The 23,446-nt window shown below is 50.2% G+C and overlaps 1 protein-coding gene across 3 annotated transcripts in view; it reads right to left on the bottom strand.

The window, feature by feature from the left end:
* Positions 1 to 8,011: 8,011 nt before the first annotated feature.
* Positions 8,012 to 23,446, bottom strand: part of RNF157 (ring finger protein 157) — a 77,569-nt gene continuing 62,134 nt past the window's right edge. Inside the window, exons 18-20 of one of the 3 annotated variants that reach the window (XM_074972250.1) lie at positions 21,123 to 21,233; positions 12,815 to 12,855; positions 9,802 to 9,940 (exon numbers count right to left, since the gene is read on the bottom strand). In XM_074972250.1, the coding sequence (XP_074828351.1) occupies positions 12,815 to 12,855; positions 21,123 to 21,233 (152 nt within the window). In that variant the 3' untranslated portion in view covers positions 9,802 to 9,940. Of the gene's footprint in view, positions 9,941 to 12,814; positions 12,856 to 15,736; positions 16,969 to 21,122; positions 21,234 to 23,446 lie in introns of those variants that run through there. The other 2 variants (XM_074972249.1, XM_074972251.1) reach the window with 2 other exon arrangements.

Consider the following 23,446-nt stretch of genomic DNA (forward strand, 5'->3'; position numbering starts at 1 on the left):
CTCCACAGCACATTCCCCTGGTACAGCCAACATGGGTCAGTGGGAGACGCTTCCCTGAGGAGGAAAAGTGCCCCGAAGCCCAGCACTGCCCCAGGTTAGCTGGAGCTCTGAGGTGGAGTTTAGCATGCAAGGGTTGTTCGCTCTCAGCTCTGTGTCTGGGCCCAGCCTCCAATGGGACGGCAACATGGCCACACACTCCTGGCAGCCCAAATCCCTGTTAATCAGTCGTCTCAGCGCTGCAACTGGGCCGCACCATGGGGGAAGCGAAAGGGGTAAACAAAACTCCCCTCCGGCCCAGCCCAGTGAAGGACTGGAAGGGGAGGGAAGAGCTGAGACTGTGTAGCCCTGGTTTTCCTTCAGCTCCTGAGCTGTGTCAAGGAAGTTTACTGAATCACTGCAGAGATGCCGGCCGGTCAGTGCTGATATTTGCCGGCCACCCCTTGCCACGTGATAGTGATCAGCAGCTTCTGCTCTCTTCCTGAAACCGGAGAACCACCACCCCAATACCGTACCACTGGGGTTTGCATAGCGACTTCCATGCAACAGCATCATACAATGCGTCCTCGCCAGCTATGTGCCACGGAGTCACACCAGGGATGGATTGGGCCCAACACATTCCTATACAGATGTGACGGCTGCTATCTTGGCTGACGCACAGAGAGCCTGCAGAGCTAAAAGCGAGTGCTGCTGCTCTGCTGGGGCTGTAACTGCCTCACACCATCTGCAGATCTGGCACAGGGGGGTCTTGAGCCACCCTGCCCATTGCGTTACACAAGCCCACTGGGCAGGTTGCAAAATACCAGGCAGACAGTTGGGGGTTTGCCCCGGGACACCTAGGGTGCTGCCCCAGTGTGAAAAATAAAGCAGGAAAATCAGGGTAATGTAAATTTACTTTCATCCTTTGATTCTCCAAATAAAGTATTCCTGTGGGATAACAGCTCTGGTGCCCCAAGCCTCCAAAGCAGCCCATGAACAACCTGGGAGCGGCAGCTAAGGGTATGTCTTCACTACCGACTTTTGAAAGAGCACCTTGTGATAGCCTAGGACCATCCCCTCCAGATTCATGCCCAGGACTCTGGACCACCAACGGGGAGGCGACCCAGCAGAGAATCCAGCTCAGGTTTTCCAGTGAGCACAACACGTGCATTGCTGGGGCGGGGCTTTGGGTGGTATGCCAATGCTGGTAGAATCACAGGACGTGTCCAGTCCCCTGCACTCATGGCAGGATGGAGTATTATCTAGACCATTCCTGACAGGTGTTTGTCGAACCTGCTCTTAAAAACTTCCAATGATGGAGATTCCACCACCTCATGTGGATGCTCTTAGATCTTTTCTGTTTCTCCATCCCCGCATTCCCTAAAGTTTCCCACCTTTGCACCTGTTGATCCAGCTCTACCAATGCTAGCAAAAGGGGGTGCTCCAGTGTGAACAAAGCACTAGCAGCTGCGGGTGTTCTAACCTCTGTGTCACCTTAGAGCTGCTCTGAGTCGGGTTAGACAAGACAGGGGTTAGAACCTGCAGCCCTGTCTACACTAACGCTCCTACTGTGCCGTCACTGGTGGGAAGGTGTGTGTGTGGGAGGAAAGTGAACGCAGACACAGGCAGGCAGTGCAGAAGTGATCAATAAAGTGCTTTGTTTATGCACCTCACTACTGAGTCGATTTTGGGAGCTCCCACAAACCCTCAGTCCTTTCTCGTGGCATCTAGGCAGTTACCAAGCACGTGGACAGCCAAGACACCCTGCTAACCGTTTTCAAGTTTGTACACAGTTTGGAACGGAGGTTTGTGTGCTTAAGCAAAATCTCTCTCTGGGGTTTTAATAATAACCAGCTGAAGTGTCCTGTGCCACACAGGGAATGTGTCTCTGACAGCAGGGTGGGCATCACATGGACTGGGAGAGAGCCTGCGAGTGGCTGCTTTATACTTAATGCAAATCCTACAGAAAATGATTTTCCTTCCTGGCTCCATCAGAGACAACCCGAGAGCTTCACCCCAGCAACTGTCTCGTGGTCAGCAAGCAGGGAGTCGGGGCGCGGTAGAGCTCGCAGAACCACCCAGGATGGGGTATGATATGGGGCCTTCCTTAAATAAGATGTCGCTTTTCTCCTTGCTCCTTTGTGCTTCCAGCACAACACCCCTGGGTGCCACTCAGGATGTACCTGCTTCCCCATAAAGAACCCTAATTCCTTGTGCTTCTTCACTAGGAATCAGGGAGGCCCTTAAACTTCCAGAGACCAGGTGGGTTTGTTAGGCCTGGTCTACACTACAAACTTACATCAGTATCATTATGTCCCTCAGGGGTGTGAAAAATCCACCCCCCCCCCCCCCCGAGCAATATAGTTATACCCACCCAATGCCCCGCAGACAGCGCTAGGTTCACTGGAGAGGTCTCCTCTCGGGGAGGTGGGCTATGCCCAGCATAGTAGCATCTCTATTAAAGCGCTGCAGTTGTGCCCCAGCAGCGCCGTATGTGAAGATGAGCTCTGAGTAAGGGGCAGCCTGGCCTCCTGGGGATTCCCAGCCAGTCATTACAGGGGAAATCCTGTCGCCCTTACCCTGCATCGGCTCCATCCTTACGGAGGGGAAACTTCCACTGAAGTTAACGGGAACTCACCTGAGTCAAAGAAAGTTAAATCATGAGCCAGCCTCTCCAGATTCGGCCCTGATGTGATTGTTCCCCAGTCTCCGAGATCAATAGAGAGGAAATCCATTCCTGTGGGGCATGATAATCAGCGTTTCCCTTTTAACATAATATGCCCAGCTTTAAAAGGAGACGCAATGTTGATGCCAGACTGATTAGCTCACTCTCCCCGCCCCCAACCCCCCTGTGATATGGCATTCAAGCAACAGGGCAAGACTGGGAATTGAAGGGATCTAGTCTCTAGTCTTTCATCTACCACAGGCTTTCTGGGTGACCCTTGAGCAAGTCACTTACTCACTCCTAGCCTCAGTTTCCCCAGGCGTGGGATAATAATACAGACCTACTTCACAGGGATATTGTGAGGATCAGTATTTGTTTATTTGTATTGCAGTAATCTCTAGGCATCCCAGTTATGGACCAGGGCCCCTTTGTGCTAGGCGCTGTACAAACACCCCTGCCCCGGGGAGGTCGCGGCTCCAAAGAGCTTACAATCTAAGTAACATCCATCAGTTCCTTTACAGTGCTTTGCAATCCATGGATGGAAGGTGCTATAGACATGCAAAGTATGGTTTATTAATTACTCATCGGCATCAAACTCCCCGTCCTACACGCACAGAATCATTCCATTCGTTTTCTTTCATCAGTTGTACTTTACTTAGAGTTGATCACAGCCTTCGATGTGGGCTCTCCACCTCTTTTTTGCTCTTCCCCCACCCTTTATAAAACTCCTTTTTTTGCATCCCCTCTCTCCTCTGGGTCAGTGAGAAGTGAATAATGTAGAATAATTTCAACCCCTTGTGCAAGAATGCGGGGCCATTTCCATGTTTCTGACTAATGCATGCCACCTGCTGATTGTAACCGATCACTACATTCTCTCAGTGACCCAGACCTGTAGGCAGATCCAGCAGCTGAGTCATCCCAGATCAGCTGCATTCTGCCTTGCTGAACAGCATTGTACCAGATGCTCCAACCGAAATAGGGTGACCAGATGTCCCGATTTTATAGGAACAGCCCCGGTTTTTGGGTCCTTTTCTCACATAGGCACCTCTTACCCCCCAACTCCTGTCCTGATTTTTGACACTTGCTGTCTGGTCAGCCTAAACCAAAACCTCTAGATCCATTTCATCGCTAGGAAGAGAAACCATTCAGAGCTTACAGGGGAAGGAGCTTCTTCCTTATCTGAGCTTTCTGATTGTCACAGCTAAGAAAAGGGCGAGCAAAACATCCCTATTCATGCTCCCTGTGTCTTTATAATGCCAAACGTCTTTGCCCACACACAGAAAGGTGCTTGAAAAACTGGCTTGTGCAGGTTTTGTCTGGCTGGCGACCTGACTGAGATACAAGGGCCCAAGCCTGCTTTCAACTGCACCCTGTAAATCTGGAGAACTCAGCTGAAGTCAGTAAAGTTATTCTGAATTTCCTTCAGTGTCACTGAAAGAAGATTTTTGGCCCTTAATAGATGTGCGATATCTTTCATTAAACATACTTTTAAGCACCAAGAACATGCTTGAAGCAAGATTTGGAACTGGTTTCCTTTCATTGCAAGTTTATGACAGATGAAGATCTAGGTTAATTAGGCTGAGCAGATGAAGATCTAGGTTAATTAGGCGAGTGAAGAGGGCTGGCAAGTGCATCTGTGAATGGATGGTAGCACTAGGTCCCTGCTCCTGGAGACATAAGCACGATCAAGACAGTGCTGCACATCCCGAGGAGTTGAGCTAAGGGCTAGTGAGGAGGCTCTTCAACTTTCCCCATTTAAGTACCCTAAGAGTTAGATCCCCCACCCCCAGGGAACCAGGTCTCCTCCAAACCTCTCGGTCACCCATTGTTGGCAGCTCAAAATGTTTTGTTCTTTGACCCCTCAAGAAGGACTTTCCCTATCCCTGGTGGGTCATGGCCCAAAACTGGAGAACCACTCCACTAGAAATGGCTAGGATGAGTGTCTCTTCACTTGTGGCAAGGGGTCATGTAAGCTTCCCCTGGAAAGCTCTGCCGGCCTGCCTGACACTTGCCTGCAAACCACCCTGCTAGTGTAATGCTGGCCACCCAAATGGCTCTTCCAAAGGATCTCACCTGGGCTTCTCCTGAGCACCAAATGCCCATCAGGTAGGCAGAGTTCCCCAGTAGGAATTACTATAATGCTGCCAAACTGAATGTGAATCCACGTCTCTCCTGGGGGAAGGTTGCTACAATACATTAGCCCACCTGGCCACCCAGATTCATTCACGTGTTCAGTTTATAGCAATAAGCTAAAGGTGAAGTCAGGAATCGCCCTATACTACCAGCTTAAGCAGTCACTTCATGTGAGTACCTTAGGCGGTGCTATATTTCCCTGTTTCTTCGCTGCTGTTCTGCAGCTCCCTGGGTGGCTCAGACAGGCTCAGCTGGTTTAAAGGTCTCTGTTAAACTTAATGGACACTCTCTTCCAGAACTGGGTTGTCAGAAAAGGCAAAGAGCAAAGACACCTTCATTCCTTCCTAGTCCAGGAGAACTTCCCCTGCAATGCACCAGGACTCCCACTCTCCATGCTCCTGGTGAAACAGGCCTCAAGAGTTCCTTATGTCCCCTTTTTAGCAAGGAGAGAGAAAGCCTTGGTAAGCGTGTAACGTAGCCATCATAGGTTTGCACATAATGTACATTTTTGTCCTTCCGCTTACCCCGGTGCCAGCGTGTAATGCAGGGATGCTGGGAAGCAGAAACCCTCAGGTTCCCCTGAACGGGCTAGCTTTTCCTTCCAGCAATAAAAAGTTTCATTATCCAGTGGGCCATACAACAGGGCAAATCTGGAGTTACTCCACCAACTGAAGTGGAATTACTCCACAGCTGTAAGCAAGTGTGGAATATGACCCAACCATCTAAGTGGTGCATTTGGGGAACATGTAGCAGAACTAGGGAGAGCCTGCCTTCTCTCTCTTGCTTTCCTTTCTGACTGACCTGAGGACCCAGACCCTCCTGCCCTCCCCTTATTAGCCTGTAATTACTATATGGCACTTCAGTTCTGACCTGCAGAGCAGAATAAACAATGGCTGCTAAACTGGCTCCCTGCACTGCATAGGGAGAATGTTGCAGCCAAGGAATCTGGCCCGGTAACCTCTCCCCAGTCTCTCTGGACATACACTAGCAACGGAAGGCAGGATACCTGAGCAGCCTAGAGCAGATAAGGTGGAAAACCCTTGACTAGGTCACCTTGTCTATGTTACAACTGAGCCAGGCCTGGCCTTTAGCATCTGCTCAATGATAAGACTCTTGATTTCCAGCCAGCACCCAGCCCTGGTATGGCTGCTCAGACTGGACTCCAGTGAGTCTCCACCAAGGAGAGGTGGAAGTGTTGTCTCACTGGTTAGAACAGGAAATCTGCCCTAGAGCCTGATGCAAAGGGTGGAGAGCATGGGGCAGGGCAGAAATTGACCAGGTGAGAGAGGGCTACCATGGCAACTTGCCAGGAGCCCCAGGACTGCCCTCAACAGACCTAGAGATCCACTTGATTTTAAAATTCAAACTCAAAGCCATAGTTCCCACACTGGGATCTTTCCTGAGAGAGGAACAGAAACTGAGTTTACCACATTACCCTGCAGCTGGTCAGCGTTGGCCTTAACCTGCACCAATGGGACAGGCTGCCCAGCACTACAAGTTACAATTTGTGTGCTTTGGGGTGCCCCCGTCTGGCAGAATCTTTAGCTTTTGGAGAGACTGTAGATCCCCTCCCCAGCCCCCTTAGCTGATCGCTCAGGCCAAGGAGAAATTCTGCCAGAGAAGTGCAACATGGAAGCTGTATCTTAAGGGCCAGATTCCAAACACCTGCAGCTCCCATTGGCTTGGGTGGAACTTGCAGCTGTTCAGCACATTTCCAGAGCCTAAAGGGATAAGAGCTCTTTGCACAGAGGAAGCAGCAGTAGCACTGGCTGAGCCCTGGCCTGGCACCTTAGAAAAGGTAAAAATGGACCAGAAAACTGTCAAGGAAATGGTCCCCTTCCCTGTGCAAACACAACCCACGATTCCTCCCATGTAAACAAGTTTATTCACTGTTAGAATCATGCAGCAATAAGTACATAGTGCACCACGGCCTTTGCCAAGTGCCCCGGTGTGTATACAGGGATGTACATCCCCCCCCGCCCTGGGGCATGCACCCGCAGGAATAGAATCACTCTGCAGTTGCAGGTGGGGATCGTGCCACCCGCGTTCCGCTCCAAGGATCATCCTGGGCTCTGCACAGTGAGAAGCTCAGACATGCAGCTCATCGGGTCTGACCGCCTTTCTCCTCCTGCGGGAAAGAGCCGAGGCCCCAGAAAGGTGGGGTCCACCACGCTCAGCCCACACCTGACACACAGCTGTTGCACGGAGAAAACAGAGCGAGGGGAAGAAAAGCGGGGAGGGTTCTGTCTGCTCTTGGTTCAGCTGTCTGTCGTATTCTACAGCAATGGGCCAAAAGGCTCCAACTCCCCAAAACCTGCTACGACTACTACTGTCGATTGCTGCAGTGGTTTTTATTGAGGGCTATTTCAGGTAGGGACTATAACAAAGACTCAAATGATTCCTGGCATCCCCTGTCTGCACATGCCCTCGGGCTTCTCACTGGGCCCCTTGGGAACTGCGGGAGAAGCCCAGGCCTTCCGTCTGTCCCCAGGGCAAGCTGAATGGTTGCCGGCTGATCACTCCACGGCCCGCTGGGGGTCTGCTACGCTTTGCCCCGCCTTGTCCTGCATTCTTAAAGGGCCCGCCTCTCTGGGCTCAATCCGTGCCCTTTGCCACGCTGATCCAAGACTAGCAGGTCAGGCCAGTACCCCCACCTCCCCCAGAAATCGAAAGGAGTGAAAAGTGGGGGTGGAGTGGGAGGAACGGTCCCAGCGGTGGGAGGTCGGGGGCGATGCAGCGCACGCGTCGTTGTTTGCCGACGCTCTCGGCAAGGTGCTTTCGAGCAGGGGCGGGCAAACTTTTTGGCCTGAGGGCTGCATCGGGTTTCTGAAATTGTATGGAGGGCCGGTTAGGGGAGGCTGAACCTCCACAAACAGCCAGGCATGGCCTGGCCCCCTGCCCCCTATCCGACCCCTCCTGCTTCTCGCCCCCTGACGACCCCCCCAGGACTCCTGCCCCATCCAACCACCCCTCCTCCCTGTCCCTGACTGCCCCCGTAACCCCTGCCCCTGACTGCCCCCCGCCGCCGCATCCAACCCCCCCCCGACTGCCCCCTTGCCCCCATTCAACCCCCCTGTTCCCCGCCCCCTTACCGCGCTGCCTGGAGCACCGGTGGCTGGCAGTGCTACAGCCACACAGCCCAGAGCACCAGGACGGGCAGCCGCGGCTCTGCAGCCCCGCTGCCCAGAGCACTGCACCGGCGGCGCAGTGAGCAGAGGCCGCGGGGGAGAGGCCGGGGGCTAGCCTCCCGGGCCAGGAGCTCAGGGGCTGGACAGGAGGATCCCACGGGCCGGATGCAGCCCGCGGGCCGTAGTTTGCCCACCTCTGCTTTAGAGAGAAGGAACAAAGAGAGGGACTGAGTTTGTCCCTGCAATTGTTCCGGAGAGAGGGGCAGTGGCAGGCGCTGAGCCCCCTCCAGCGGAGACAAATGGAGCCAGTGTGGCGGCAGTTTGGAAGACTATGTGGAAAAGTCCCTTCACCGTCTCTGAGAGGCTGGCTGCTGGTCCCTTGCTGTGGCTTTCATTGTAGGGAACTAGGCTACCATTTCCCTGCCCCAGATCCTCTAGTTAGATACCAGACAGAAGCAAGGGCTGAAGATGAAGAAGTGAGCCCCCACCTCCAGGCCAATAATTGCCCTTCCTCTGATCTCTTGCTGAGTCACGGCTCAGAGCGGTGGGAGCTAGGTTATTGCTTGGGGTTGGTTTTGTGGCAGGAAGAAAGGCCTGGAGCCACAGGCTGGTTGGAGGGAGGAGGGTAAGGGGGACCGAGGGGATATTTTGAAGGTGAGAAAGCAGTCGCATTTAAAGCACGAATTTGCAGGCGTGACCCTCACCAGTCGGTCTCAGGGTAAAGACATCATCACCTGGCAGGGCAAGGGAGGGCTGAGCAAATGTGAATATGCACTCACAACCACGTGCACATCCGTGCTTCAGGGTGCATGCACTCTGGCATGTACATAAGCCTACATATGCACGGTCTTTTGCACACTTAAGTGCACCTGCTCAGGTATGCCAGCCCTCATTTGTAAGCTCACCTGCTTGCATGCACCAGCACAGGTGTCCCCATGGATGTGTGTGAGCCTGCCTCTTGGAGGCTCATCATGAGCACGAGCAGCCAAATCCTGTTCCCACTGAAGGCAATGGCTACGTTCCCATTGACTTTAACGAGATCAGGATTTAATCTTACGTGGCTCAGGCCTTGGGGAAACTTATACCTGCAGCATGCGTGCAGCTGAGCGAGTGAGGTGGATACTGCATGCTTGTGAGGTAGATGGATGTGAACTAATTGTGAGTGCCTCTAAATGCAGATGGACACAGGAAGGAGAGCCTGCCCATGGGCAGCTAGGCTTGCCCCCAGTCATCTTCTCTCTTAACCAATCGCCAAGTGCAGATGGCACCCACCTCTCCAACCCAGAGGCGAACGCTCATTCCCCTCCCCCACTTCCCTAAAGGGAGGCCATCAGTGTCATGCAGACCTCCCACACTGGGACATCTCCTGTGGGGTCATGCACGCAGACCTTTCAGCGCTGCCCAGGGGCCCAGCTAAGAAGCTAGAGGCTCAAACTATCAGCGAAGACTGGAGAGAAGAGGCAGGAGTGGCGGATGCAAAAAAAATCGTCTCTTTCCTCCCCTATTCCCTGGTCACCACACTGAAGGGGACAGGAGTGGGTGGCGAGAGAACCAACTAGCCGTTGGCTACAGCACGTGGACAGATGTCAGGAGGAGACTGGAAAGCCTCAGACCTGGGTAGCCACTCTTCCTTAATTCAAACAAAACCCCTTCTGCTGTTATTACGGTGAGCCCAGTTTGTCTTAGCATAAATATCGGGAAGGGGTCCACAGCGAGGAGCAATGAGATGTCCAGGTTCAATTGTGTAAAAATCAGTCCCGCTACATCTGCTGGATTTGAGGTGTTAATGCCCACAGAGCTGCTGCTCTGCATTTCTTTAGTGCTGGGGAAGTGTGGGGGGTGGGGGACTTTGCCCTCCCTCCAGTGTGGTGCTGGAATGAACATGCAGTCCCCGAGAGGGTGGAGTCTCTTCAGACAGACAGCAGGCCCATCATGCACTGCATATCTTCCTCATCTTCCAGGTTGATGCTCCTGGAAGACAGATGGTGCCTCTGGGCTGGCCTGCAGGTCAGGGCGTTGTCATCTGACCCCTTGATGCCTGGAGAAGAGAAGACGGTGATTACACGCTGCACAGTGGTGCCCACTGTCAGCAGAGAACAGGGGACCTCAGAGATACCACTTGATATTTTAAATCTGGGCACAGAGTGGAATTGCCCTATAGTTGGAGAAGGATGGGACAGCAGCAGGGAGCTGGGGAAGCAGTTCTGCCAACAGCTGGGTTTTGGACTCTTTTTTGCAAAATTACAGTGGGCTGGTCTCCTCCCTGGGCCCCATTTTATCCAAATTTCTAGAAGTTCATGGCCAGGGGCAGATTTTCAGCTAAATGTGAGAGTTCACAAACACTGGCGCTCCAATGAGTCCCACGTTGCTTTGGCGCTTTGCAAACTACCAGTGGTGATTCCAGCTAGAGGAGAACCTCATCTTACAGCAACCCATGCTGGGAAAAATGACTTCACTTTAACTGGCTTCCACCGTACGCTGAAGATGAAAACTGCTCCCTCAAAGCAGCACTGGTTGCAGCAGGACGAAGATCGCCCTGTAACGGCTCAAAGGCTCCTTGCTGTGGAAATGACTGGGATACCCTAGTGCTCGCTTCAATCAAAATGTACAATGGCAACAACAATCCATTGTATGTCTTAATTACCTGGCTTCTGAACAGAGCCTGCAGCTGTAGATAAACTAAAAACATAACCCCCGTGCTGAGCTGGGATTTTTGCTCAGTGCAGGAAGCGTGTGTCTGTGTTAATTTAGGCCAAAGGCATTACACTTTTGCCCAGGAAATTTATGGCGCTTAGCCTGCCTATGGCACAATGCTAAACGAGGCGACTAACTCCCGTGAGTTTACAGCAAGGCTCACAAGCCTTGGAGTGTTTTGCTCCAGAATCAAAATGGCACCACCCCCATTGTTTGTTTATTTGCTGAGAGAATGAAGAAACGTCCCAGAAGAGGGGGATTCTCCCACCTCTCCGTCCCTGAGACCTGGAAATACATTTTAGCAGCAGCAGGCTTTGCGGAGACACAAAACTAAGCCTGGCATGACATCCTGAAAGGGCAATGTGTATGCCCCATTGTTGGGCTGCCACAGGATCCCCGGCCTGATGCCACTGCTGAAAGCTACCATGGAGAAGCAGCATCAGGATGGCACCTGGGATTGTTTTCTGGCTGTTGGCAAGGTCCCTGCAAATACTGGGCCATGCAAATCCAGGGTGCAGCTCCACTCACTGCCATGGAATTACATTAGGGATGAATTTGGTCCACCAGCTGCTTGCCCCTTCCTTCCTGGCTACTGGGAAGATGGAGAGGGATCCCAGGGTTTAGCATTTTCCCCACCACTTTGTGTGCATTATGGAGGGGACTTGGGCCCCTGCCCAAGACTAGGTAGGGCATAAGATGCTCCTCTTAGATCTGTTGGCCTCTCACTGCCACATGTGGGGCCAGAGCCACAGGCTGCATATCACTGCTCTAGATACACATAGGATTTTTTCAGGATTAAAGGTCACTGACTTGACATGTACTTTCTCATGGCATAAAGTCAACAGAAATCAGTCAAATCCAGCAGGTTAAGGGAGGCTGAAGACCTTAACTGCTAATGCACACAAAGAGGTCAGCAGGATTCTCAGGCTATAAAATGGCGATGTTGGATGAGGGGTAGGAGGGCTCTGTTCAGATTGTTAAAGGTATTTAAGTCCCTATCCTCAATTGATTTCAAAGGGAGGTAGGCACCTAACTACCTATAAAACTCTGGCCCTTATAGTCAACAAGAGATAAATGGTTTAAAACCCCACAGGAACTGCTTAGAAAAGGGAAGCAGGGTGAGTTGGGGGTTAAAGCACTGGACTGGGATTCCGGAGACCTAGATTCAGTTCCTGACTCTGCCATTGACTCCCTGTGTGACCTTGGGCAAGTCACTGCTCGCACTGAACCCCTGACTTCAATAGCGCCAGATCAGGCCTAGTCCTCTGGGCCCCAGCTCTCAGGTCCTCATCTGTGAATGGCGGAAAATAACAATGCTCCCTTCGTGTGTCTTGTCTATTTAGTGGTCAGGTCATTGAGGGCAGGGACTGTCTCTCACTGTGTTTACATACAACACCCAGCACACTAGGGGTCTTCAGGCCTCACTGCAATGTAAATAATAAAATAAGAGGTTAACATTAACAAATGTCCCCTATTGGGCTAGATAGCCCCAACGAGGCCAAACAGAGCGGGAATCGGAAGATCTCTCCAGGGAGAAACCATTTTGCCTGATTAACTCCAACACGAACCAGAACCTGCACTCCCTGTCCAAAGCAACATTCCATTACGCCATGGAGGGGTAATTTATTCCCCTACAAACCACCCCAGGGTATTATTTTGGGTTGGTTGTTTTTTTGCCAGGGGCACATGAACTGCACTGGGACTGGCTTTTTCCCTTTGCACGGGATGGGTAGCACACACTGGCAGAACTCATCAAAGTCTTCACTGTTTGTTTTTAAACCACACCCAGTCTCCTCCACCCAGGAGGAGAGCAGCCCAGCTTCAGAATAAGCCCCCCAACATACAACCGGTCTTTCACGCTGAATCCAAGCAGCGGGCCCCATTCTCCATTGCCCTGCACTTTGCGGCATCCGTTATGCCAGTGCCCAGCGGGTGAAACGTTCTGCTCCAGGAGTGTTCGACACCCACTGTGCACTGGTGTCAATGACGACCCCAGATGCAGAGCAATGGCGATCCAGGCTCATCGGGTTTGGAAATCCCCTCTGACGTTCTCAAGGGGACACGCTCACCATCAAGGTGTACAGGGGCGAGGCCAGATTTTTTTCCCCATTAATTGTGGCCTGGGGGCAATTTGGCTCATCCAGAGAAGTCTAAAAAGAGAAAAAAATCAAACAGTAAAAGGAGAGTGAGGGTTGTTCGGACTTTGCGTATCTCATACCTATTCGTCAATGTTTATAGGGCAGGACTCCGGAACCACGGCTGTTCAGCAGAAAAGACCAAAAGCAAATGGTGAACAAAAGACACACGCACAAAACAGAAACAGCAATACACAGGAGGTTGGTTACCCTGTGATCCTTGTATTACTGCAGGAGGTTCTCCATGCAAACCCCGCCATGCCCCGGCTGGGTTAACACAAGGCTCTGGCACCGTGCCCCAGCTCGGACGATGTTCCTTAGAGACCATCTGAGTTGGCCGTGATGGGAGAAATGAAAGGAACCCACCCTGGCTCCCTTCTGGGCGGAAGGGATAGACGTTGCACTCAAGGGACACTGTATTCCACACGTCACGCCATTAAAACTGCTGGGTTGGGAGACAAAGCCCTACAAAGCCACACGCTCCAGCAAATGGCAATTACCACTCGACTCCCTACAAGCTGAATGGCATGTTCACAGCATCTGAACGCCCAGGTTTACGGTGGAGTTCTCCACCCGTTACCACAGTCAGGAGTGCACGGTTAAATCTAACGGAAGAGAGAACAGCAAAAGACAAGTCTGGAGGACAGGGCCTGGACAGCTCACTTCTACGAGCCACGCTTCTTTTATGAAGAGAGACACAGATTTCCCCACTTTCCTGGGGGCTCTTCCTCCCAAACTCCTGTCCATCCCCCCGGGATCTGCATGGCTCCCTCACATCTGTCCCCGACTGCCAAAGAAAAAGAAACAAATGTGTCCTTGTGAAAAAAGATTACACAGCTTGGGCTCAGTTCTGGTTTGGGAGTGTTTGGATGGAGCTACACTCTGAACATTCCTGCCACCAAACCCAGTGGGCCTGATTCTGATCGCACCTGCCCTGGTTTTGCACCAATTTATCTCCATTGATGTCAATAGAGATATTCCTGATTTAACCCAGCGTAAGTGAGAACAGGGTTAGCCCCATGGAGTTCACACTCCACAGACTTTCTGTGGGGGATGCCTGCAAGGTGTAGGGATCAAGTGGTCCAAGGGGGTTAGGCTGGTGTTTTCAAAGGACCTAACGTAGGTAGAAGCTCAAATTCTGCAGAATCTGAGTGGGAGTTCAGCACCCAATTCCCATGGAACTCTGACAATACATACCGATGAACCCTCTCATGCATCCTCTGCCACTGGAATTACTCTGGGAAAATCCACTGTTGGGAAAACCTTTGTTTGTGAAGTGCCTCAGAGGCATTTTCTCCCGGCCCCTGGGCACTAAGTAGTCAAACACTTGTTTGTACGATGTATTATAGGATATGTATTACACCACAGACCCCGAAGTGATTGAGAAACTGTGGGCCTGACTCTATTTCTACTGACTTAAATAGAAGTAGGACCACATGCTAGAAGCACTCCCACAAGGATCCCTTTTCCTGATCAGTGAATTGCAGCCCCTATAATGATATGCTTACTTAGAATATATTATTCAGGCACTAGATGTCTCTGTGCTGTAAAGTGTTCCAAACAGGGAGTGGCCCTGGTGAACAAGGAAGACAAAGCTAGAACTCAAGTTGGGTAAAAGCCTGTTTGTTTGGAACGGAGTTTGTAATTGTTTTTTCTTTTTTTTTTTTAAACAAATGGCTCTTGCTTAAGACAGTGATTCCATATATTATGACAGCTATGACTGGGATAAAACAGATCAGCTTTTAAAACAGTGAGCTGAAATATTACATATTTCCAGAGAGGAAGAGAATACCTCAGCCTTGTTTACCCAAGATATAGTTGTCCATATGAGCTCTGCTGGATGCTCATTTTATATTGCAATGTCCAAAGATAATACTGGGCAATTTACTAAGCACACTCTCTTGGCCTTTAATGTAGCTATGCTTTGCTGAAAGAAGTGTTATGGCAGAAAGTAAATTTACAGAAGCATCATGTAAACAGAATGTGCTACCACCAGGCAGCTTTATATGGAGGGCTGTGCTGTGTACCTAGTGGAGTGAATTACTCTAAAAAGTAAACAACAATCAAAATGAAACAGTATGACCTGGACTCTGAATTCATGTCAGTGCAGTTTGACATGGGTGTATTCCCACTGATTTCAGAGGAGTAACATCTGATCTATACTGACAGGAGTTCAGAACTGGGCCCAATGGCCAAAATTTACAAGGCTTCTGAGCTAAATAAAGGATGCATTACTCAAAGGTGTTGATGCATTCACAGTTTTTTTCCAGTGCAATAAATGGAGGCTGCCCTTGATCAGCAACTTGGAAAATGTAAGTCCTTAATAAAAGTTGCTCTCTCTGGACACCCACACAGCAAAATAAGGTTCCAATTTAACTGAGATGTTCACAGTATATTGCGAAGTGTGTCCATTTAAACTGCCTGCTTGCTTTCGTCAGTAATACAGTACCTTCAAATCATTCCTCAGGAGCAGAGTTATCTTTAGCTAATGGACATTAGGGGCCTAATTCTGATTTACACTAATGCTCCTTTACATCACACTGTTTACACTCACTTTACAATGCTCTGGCATTTTTGCATCAAAGATTATTTGTGGAATTCTGTGTTTCTAATGTTAACTGATTTTCATTTCAAGGTTGAGCTAAAGAGCTACACAAGTAAATCTCCAGGTCCCAGAGGTGACGGGAAATTAACAAGATGAGAAAATCCATTAGGACCTAGACATTGCATCACTAAGAAGGCTCTGTATATAGAACTGGATTAGTAAGGAGAGTCCTTCAAAGATCAGAAGGCAGCATTCCACAGGGAGACTTGATGCAGAAAAATATGGTATTGATTACACACACTCCCCCCATCCCACCCCAACGTCAGAGAATCATAGAAATGTAGTGCCGGCTTGGACCTCGGCCGAATGGTTCCGAGATTGCTCCAGCTACTACCTTAAGAACCTGATGATGAATTTCATCAGGCCCCGCTGTCTTGAATACATCTAACTTATCTACATTTTCTTTAGCCTGCTCTTTCCCTGCTTTGGCTTGCATTCCTATCCCCTTGTTGTTAATATTAATTACACTGGGTATCTGGTCACCATTAACCTTTTTAGCCATTAACTTTTCCATAATAGAAGTTAAGCCATTTGAAATAAGCCTGCTGAAAAAATGCTTATGCTTCTAGTAATTTACATAATTACAACAAGGGCCCTTGCCTGACTTTAAATCTGCTGAAGATTCAGAATAGCCTGTCATGTTTATTTAAACCTTGTCCCCGCTGTGAGGTCGGCAGCGTAACTGAGACCGTCCTGTGCTGTATCAAGTCTCCCTGAGGGATGCTGCCTTGTGATCTTTCCAAGGATGCTCCTACCTAATTCTCCTCCAAAAAGACATCCACAGCAGTGAAAGGAGTGATCAAGTGTCTCCGCTTTCATGTATCATTTCCAAGGCTGGCCATTTATCATTGAAAAAGTCATTGGTTTAACATGGCAGCCTCCCTCAAATCCCCCCGCCCCAAATTACAGAAAACACAGGGAGGGGAGCCCTGGGGCAACACCATTTGGGGCAACATTCTTTGTCTTTCAATAAAAAATAAATTCCACCATTTAAAAATCCAGGTCATTCTTGGATGCTGCACAACACCGGATGTTTACAGATTCACATTGATGAGAACTGACGGAATGCTGCTCGGCCACACGCTGCCTGGAGGTGGACGGACCACAATTCCTTGTGAAAACACCACAAGGGGCAAGTTTTTTGTCACAAACCCCATGATGGTGACAAAAAAAGCCTTACACAGTTCAACGGTAGCGTGGTCACAGCTTTCAATCGCCTCCAGGATCCTGGATGCAATCAGAGCTGCTCATGCAATTTTCCTGAAATTGCCGCATGAGCGTGCACATTCTGACAGCGGCTGGGTGCATTGAATCTGCAGCTCAGGTTTGCCCTGTTCTGAATAGCTGGCTGCTTCTTGCTGTGCGTGCTGCTTTCTGCATCCATTATCTCAATTTGTAGGTGGATGTGTGGCATGCAAACTTTGGAAAACGCATCTCTTTCCAGAAAACGTAGCTGTCTTCAAGGTCAGTTTTGTTTCAAAGTGAAGTAAGTTGGAACAGGTAGTTCACGGAGATTAAATGCATACTAGGCTCTTGCTGCTGCTGGTGCATAAGGCAGAGAGAAGACAGTCCGGGTTGGGATGCGTGCGGCAGAGCGAACCCCACAGCAGAAAGGGCATTATAAAATAGATACTGAAAGTGACAAAGAAACAGGACATTTTTCTCATGGTCTCCACCTCTTTGTGCATCAAGATTGACACATGAATATAAGTGGGGCAGATCCTCAGCTGGTGGGAAACTGACTTCAGTGGAGCTTATACACCAGCTGAGGATCTGGCCTGTGCGTGCCTGTACTGTACTGCACAGAGTTGCTCCTTTTCTCTGATGATTCAATAACCTGTTCAATAAGGGCCAGAGCCGATGTCCACTGAAGTCAACAGGAGTCATTGGATCAGGCCTTAGATCTACTATGAATCATCTGTTTCATCAGGAATCATCCACCTCATGATTCATCACATAACTTCCTCTCATAGAATCATAAAGGATTAGGGTTGGAAGAGACCTCAGGAGGCCATCTAGTCCAACCCCCTGCTCAAAGCAGGACCAACCCCTACTAAATCCTCCCAGCCAGCGCTTTATCAAACCAGGCCTTAAAAACCTTTAAGGATGGAGATTCCACCACCTCCCTAGGTAACCCATTCCAGTGCTTCACTACCCTTCTAGTGAAATAGTTTTTCCTAATATCCAACCTAGACTTCCCCCACTGCAACTTGAGACCATTGCTCCTTGTTCTGTCATCTGCCACCACTGAGAACAGCCGAGCTCCATCCTCTTTGGAACTCCCCTTCAGGTAGTTGAAGGCTGCTATCAAATCCCCCCTCACTCTTCTTTTCTGCAGACTAAATAAACCCAGTTCTCTCTGGACTGACTTCCATTCCATCTACACCTCCTCTATCTATCTCTAGAGATCTGTGTTTCTATCCACGCTACTGACCCTCAGCATCTATTATCTGAGTCAACTTTTCACCAAAGAAACACTGTAGGAAGGAAACCCATAGAATAAACTCAGAACTAAGGAGGTAGGGGGAGAATAAAGGACTGGATCCTGGAGTAAAATGAAAACCCAGCCCCTATTAAACCAGCTAGCTTTCATGAAGTGCTCTACAAAGTCGGTTAGGAGTCACTCTGGGGAAGGGGAAAAGGAGAGATGTTGGTCAGAGACTGGAGAACAAGTTGAGAAGAGGAAACTCAGGATCAGAACATGCACAGAGCCTCTGCCCCTAGTTGATCCACAGACACCGGGCAGGTCCGTGTGAGGCGGCTGGGGCCATGTGTATCTGTGGACAGGCAACCTTAAGGTACTTTGCTCCATTGCGGTTCACGTATGCATTCCCCACCCAGCCCCCATCTCCCCCAGGTGAGTAGTGCTGTCTGCTTTGAAGCAGGAGATGGATTCAAGCAGAGATGCAGTGTGCCCCGAGCGGGGCTAGGAGACCCGTGCTGCGCCCCACGCACAAGGCAGGAGAGAGCTCTGCAACGGGATTCACAAGCAGCAAAGCCGCCAAACAGCCATGCAGCCTGGAGGATGGACACCACTTCTCACGGCCATGTACTCAGTGCCCAATTTATTCCACAAGGGCTCCACAGATTTGGCCTTCTCCATGTACCATTAAACACAGCAGGAGCTACGCTCAGTAGAGCCAGGTTCTGCTCTTGGTTACGTGGATGCAAACCATGGCAGTAACACTACTGAACCCAATGTGGTTGCTCTGGATTCGCAGCAGTGGAATATGGCAGAATTTGACCCCAAGTATTTATTCAACCTTCCTTATCTGCCACAACATGGCTGATTCATTAACAAAACCCCAGATTAGAAAAAGTAATACCACAGGAGCGTGGTCTAAACCACCACCTTAACAAGACCTTCGGGTAGGATGCTCCTGGCTCTGGGCTACTATGAGGAGTCACTTCTTACTGGATCCGGCGCATACAGGGAAGGAGCCGAGTGTCTGATGTGGCCCAATCATTCCCACCACCCCTGCATGTGGAAGCTTTAAACCAGCTGCCAGCCCAGGAGAAAGGCATTTGAATGCATAATTTGCTGCCTTTACTCCAGGCTCTGTTCCATGGCCGGACCCTGTATGGTCTCGACCTCTTGGCTGCATTTCCCCAAGTGGAATAAACTGCAACAGAACTAGGATGGCTGCCATGGGAGGGGAGGCGGCCGAGGAGGAAGCACCAGTGTTTTTTGGGTGGGGTTAGAAAGGATTCCCCCGCCCACAACAGCTAATAAAACTAGGTCCTCTGGAGGTTTCTCCAAATATGTCAGGTCTACAGTGGTCAGGGAGCCACCTGATTTACAGCTCTGGGGAAGGGGTGTATGGGAGGGATAGGCAGGGTTGCATTCAGCTTGTCCACAAATTTACTGATATGGGGCCAAAAAATCAGTCTAGTGGTGTCAAGGGGTGAATTTGAACCAGTGCTGGGGTCAAACGCTCTTCCTCTTTTCCCTTTTGCTGACGCTGGCCTGACAACTCCATCTTGCCCCCATGACACTTAAGAAAGCAACCCTGATAAGTAGGAAAGATCCCACAGCAGCTCTGAATTGTGATCCTTTATCCCCATGCCTACTCCCATCCAGACACATTCAGGGACTCTCAATAAATTTGTGACGTTGAGCAACCCTGGGTGTGGGAAGGACAGAAGCATGGATTGAGAAAACTGTGTTGGGACAGAGTGAACATGAACTTTCACACAGATGGAGTCCAGTGAAAACAAACTCAAGAGAAAAATACAGGAGAGATGGACCCATACTTAGTAAAAAAATGTGGCAGGAAAAAATGGAGAGAGAGAGAAAGAGTTAAGAAGTTGGGAGGAGAGATGGGTCTTTTGGGAGCCCCAGTGGAGGAATAGTAAAACCAGCAATAACTAGACTGTGTTTACACCCATTCATTGGCTACCCCCCTATTCACTTGCTTTGTGGATGGCACTTTCTGAAGCACTAGATCAGAACAGGTCTACAGGATGCCTGGAAGCAACTGACCCGTGGCCACGGCTGGTTCTTTATTTGGAAGGAGGAAGAGGGCCTGGTGGAATTTTGTGCTGTTCTTTTGCCAAGTCTGAAAGCTACTGGATGTCACAGACTATGAGCCAGGTCGGCTGCTGGTACAAATCAGTGCGGCTCCGCTGAAGCTGACAGAACGACTCCAATTTACCCCAGCAGCCAATCAAGGCCTGTGTTACTAAAACAATCTATTTTCTGCTCCCAAGCAGCATACATTCCGACGTCTAACCAGCAGACCCGCCCCTGCTGGGACTAAGATGCGGCCTACGCTACGAAAAGCCACCGTGTTGGAAGAACCACCAGTAACAACACAGTAGCCCCTGTCCCAGTTGAGACCCAGTTTGGCCGTGCAGCGGACACAGGAGTGAACCACATTTCCCCCTTGTGGGACTGCAGCATGATTCAGAACCGTGGATAACGCCTGGCTCCTGTCCGCATGACCAGACCAAAGCTGGTTTTCACTGCACTGCAGGCTAAGGCGCATAACTTCACTGGGAAGGTGGGACCCAAAGGCAGACACTGGCCAGTAAATAAACAAACGATGATCATCCAATGACCGTCCTCCATAAACTAGCAAAGCTGCCTAGGCAGGTAGAAACCCCCACCAAGCCAGCATCATTCCTCACTCATGCTCAGCGAGCGCTGACAAAATGGGGAGAAGAGCAAGGCTTCTCACAGGACCCCCCCCTTGGCCTCCTGAGAGGTCTGTCCTATGGTGTATTTCTAGGTTCCCTTTTGGACCCTTTTCCTTAGAGACCCAGAACAGCAGGTCTGGGAGCAGTCAGGAAAGGGGAGATCACTGATCTTCTCCCTTGGCCCAGAGCTGCCTGGCTACAAAATACGGTATTGTGCTCCAGGCCCCGGCTTCCTGGCCCACCCTCTCACCTGGGTGAGTGCTGCATGGCTTGAAAAGGAGACAGGGATGGTTTTGCTTCAGGGCTCACCCAATAAGCCACAGAAGGCCGAGACCTACTGGACACTCTGGCCAACAGAGGCAAAGGATTCATTTCACAGCCTTCCGTGACAACTCAAGCGGGAGTAGGAGACCTGCAGTCCTTCCCTGCCCCAGCGGCCCTGATCCAGGACTATGCTCGTAAGAAGGTGGGCACTACCATGGAACATCGTCAGCCTGTTTCCAGATGATCTGCTGCTCCCAGCTGCCTAGCTACACACACTCGCCTGTTGCAGTGGGACAGAAGTGGGGAGTGAGAGATAGGGAGAGTGGAAATTCCGTCCCCTCCTCCCCCAAACCAAAGTTCATGTTCAGCAGACTGCCACTCACCAGGGAAGCAGGCCTCAGAGCACAGCTTATTGTCCAGCGCTTTCACGCTCGCGATGTCAATGTCATTGTTATTGTCACACTCCATACCTAGGAAAGCACCTGTCCTCTGGCCTGTAACGGAGTTAATGCAGTTAGAGAGGCAATTGGGTCCCCCCCTTGTAAAATATAGGAAGAGAGACGGAAATCAAATGTAATTACATAGCTCTAAAAACGACAACGAGAACTACATGGGTAGAGAGTGGACAATAAGGAGTCAAATCAGTGTGCGTGCGTTTGTTTCAAGCCATCCTGCTCTGTTTCCCCAGCCGCCTCCTTTCTTGTGCCATGAAGACTGATGTCACCAAGGAGGGCTGTGGAATCCAGGAGGATACTTAACAGAAACATCTGTAAGAGCAGTAATTATGCAGGTGAAAAGGCAGAGAAGAGAGTAGCTAGGAAAAGCTAAAGAAAGCAGCTAGTAAGATTACTCCCTGTCCATGCTTTTGTTTGCCTCTGGTCTCTATCGGATGCATTTCTGAATATGGGGCTGTGGGGCTTAAAAATAAAAACGAACACAGTTGAATCTCACGGTGCTAATCGACGGAGATAACCACTGCCACCTCCCCCAAAATACAAACTGCTGGCAATCTCTCCCCACTTTCAGCACGGAGGTAACTGTCAATCAGACATAATTTACAAAATACACAACTGTCAGGTTCTGCAAAATCCTACTCCATCTTTCTCTGATGGTGCTATTATCATCCAGATAAAGGGCAAATGAGTAGATCTGTGTCTGTTTCTCCTCGCTCATGCCCATTTTACACATGGGTAAGTCAACTGACTGCCAAAGAAATACTCCCAATTTACACTAGTAAATCCACCTCCCTTTGCCCAGAGACTTCTGCCTTGGAATACTGTGTGAGCCAATGCTCAGGGAACTCAATGGGAAGATCTCCACTGATTGGGGCATGAGATCAGTTCCTCAGCAAGAATGGCATCAGATCATTTGTGTCGGAGCTGCAAAATTTTCACAGCTGATTTATCGACTGGTGCATAATGAAGCCGGAGGAGTATTAAAGTGAACTGCAAGGGTTAACATGAATGAACAAAAGAGATTTCACACCACTGCAGTCTTGAGGATAATTATTTTAAGTGTGTTTTTGTTGATTTGCTAGTTGTCAAATTTCAGTCGCTGTGGAATGAGCCCCCTAGTCATCAGGGCTAATTAGCGAGATTCTACCATAAAGACACAAAACAGCAGAGTCTGTGCTCTGTTATTTTTGCATGGGAAAATGCAACACTTGGCGGAAGGAGATAAATGGTTTTTCGGGGTGGTTTGGCGACCTTTTTTTTGGCTTCACGTCTAACCAGAGACACACAAATATGGAAAGGGGAACTGCTCTGGGTTGACCAGAATGGGCCTTTATTTCTCTGTGCTAATCTAAGGACTTCCACTGCGATGGTCCAGGGGACTAATAAACCCTACGCTGTTTTGAAAATGATGCTCGCGTGTCACGGCAAGTACCGGGGAGGTGCAAGTCTCCGCCAGGAGTCTGTCTCAGTTGGCCTCACTAAGCGCAGCTCAGGGTGTGAAGCAGCAGTGCTGAAGCCCCAGAGGTTCGGTTTCAGGAGGTAGGGCGGCTGCATGGCCTACCTTAAGAAAGAGTGGGACCCCTTGAGGACCTAGCCCATCAAAGGGGTTCCTCCCAGAGCCTGTTCCAGGGCTGGGGGCATAGCAATGATTCAGTGGATCCGTGACACCTGGCTTCTTTGATCCCTCCAGCACGTATCCGCTACGAATGCTTCAGCTATCAACGTTCCTTGCAGCAGGGGCTGCTTAAAGAGGACACAGGTGTTGCAAGAAGATATTGGGGTTAATTCCCCACTGGCCTAAGTGGGTGGAATTCCAACGAAGTGAGCCACTAGTGAGTTTCGCCCCGTTAGCTTTTCACTGGCAGAGCTAAATTCACCTCCGGGCAGAGAGTCAGCAAGATGCCTGGGTCCTACTCATTTTGAGGGCCCAGCTGGTGCCTATGCCTCCTGCTGGTGCTCTGTATGGGGGTGGATTCTGTGCAGGGATCTAGATGCAGCTGGGCCAGGGGCAGAAAGGAAAAGGGCCCCGTTGCAGCAGTCCCTAAAGTACAGCTTCCTTCTGAGCCACCCAAGCACACCCCACTGTTTTCTCACGCTGTGTCGCTGATTCCTGAGCACCAGCTGAGCTGGGCTACAAATTAATATGGCAGCGTCTGTGAAACCCCACCTTGTCCGCTAGATTTCTCCTTTCTGATAGGCCGCTGTCCTTGTCATAACAGCTGGTGCTGCCTGGCAAACAGGCAGAATTGGGA

This window comes from Natator depressus, chromosome 14, assembly GCF_965152275.1.
Source record: "Natator depressus isolate rNatDep1 chromosome 14, rNatDep2.hap1, whole genome shotgun sequence".
NCBI classification, from domain to species: Eukaryota; Metazoa; Chordata; order Testudines; family Cheloniidae; genus Natator; species Natator depressus.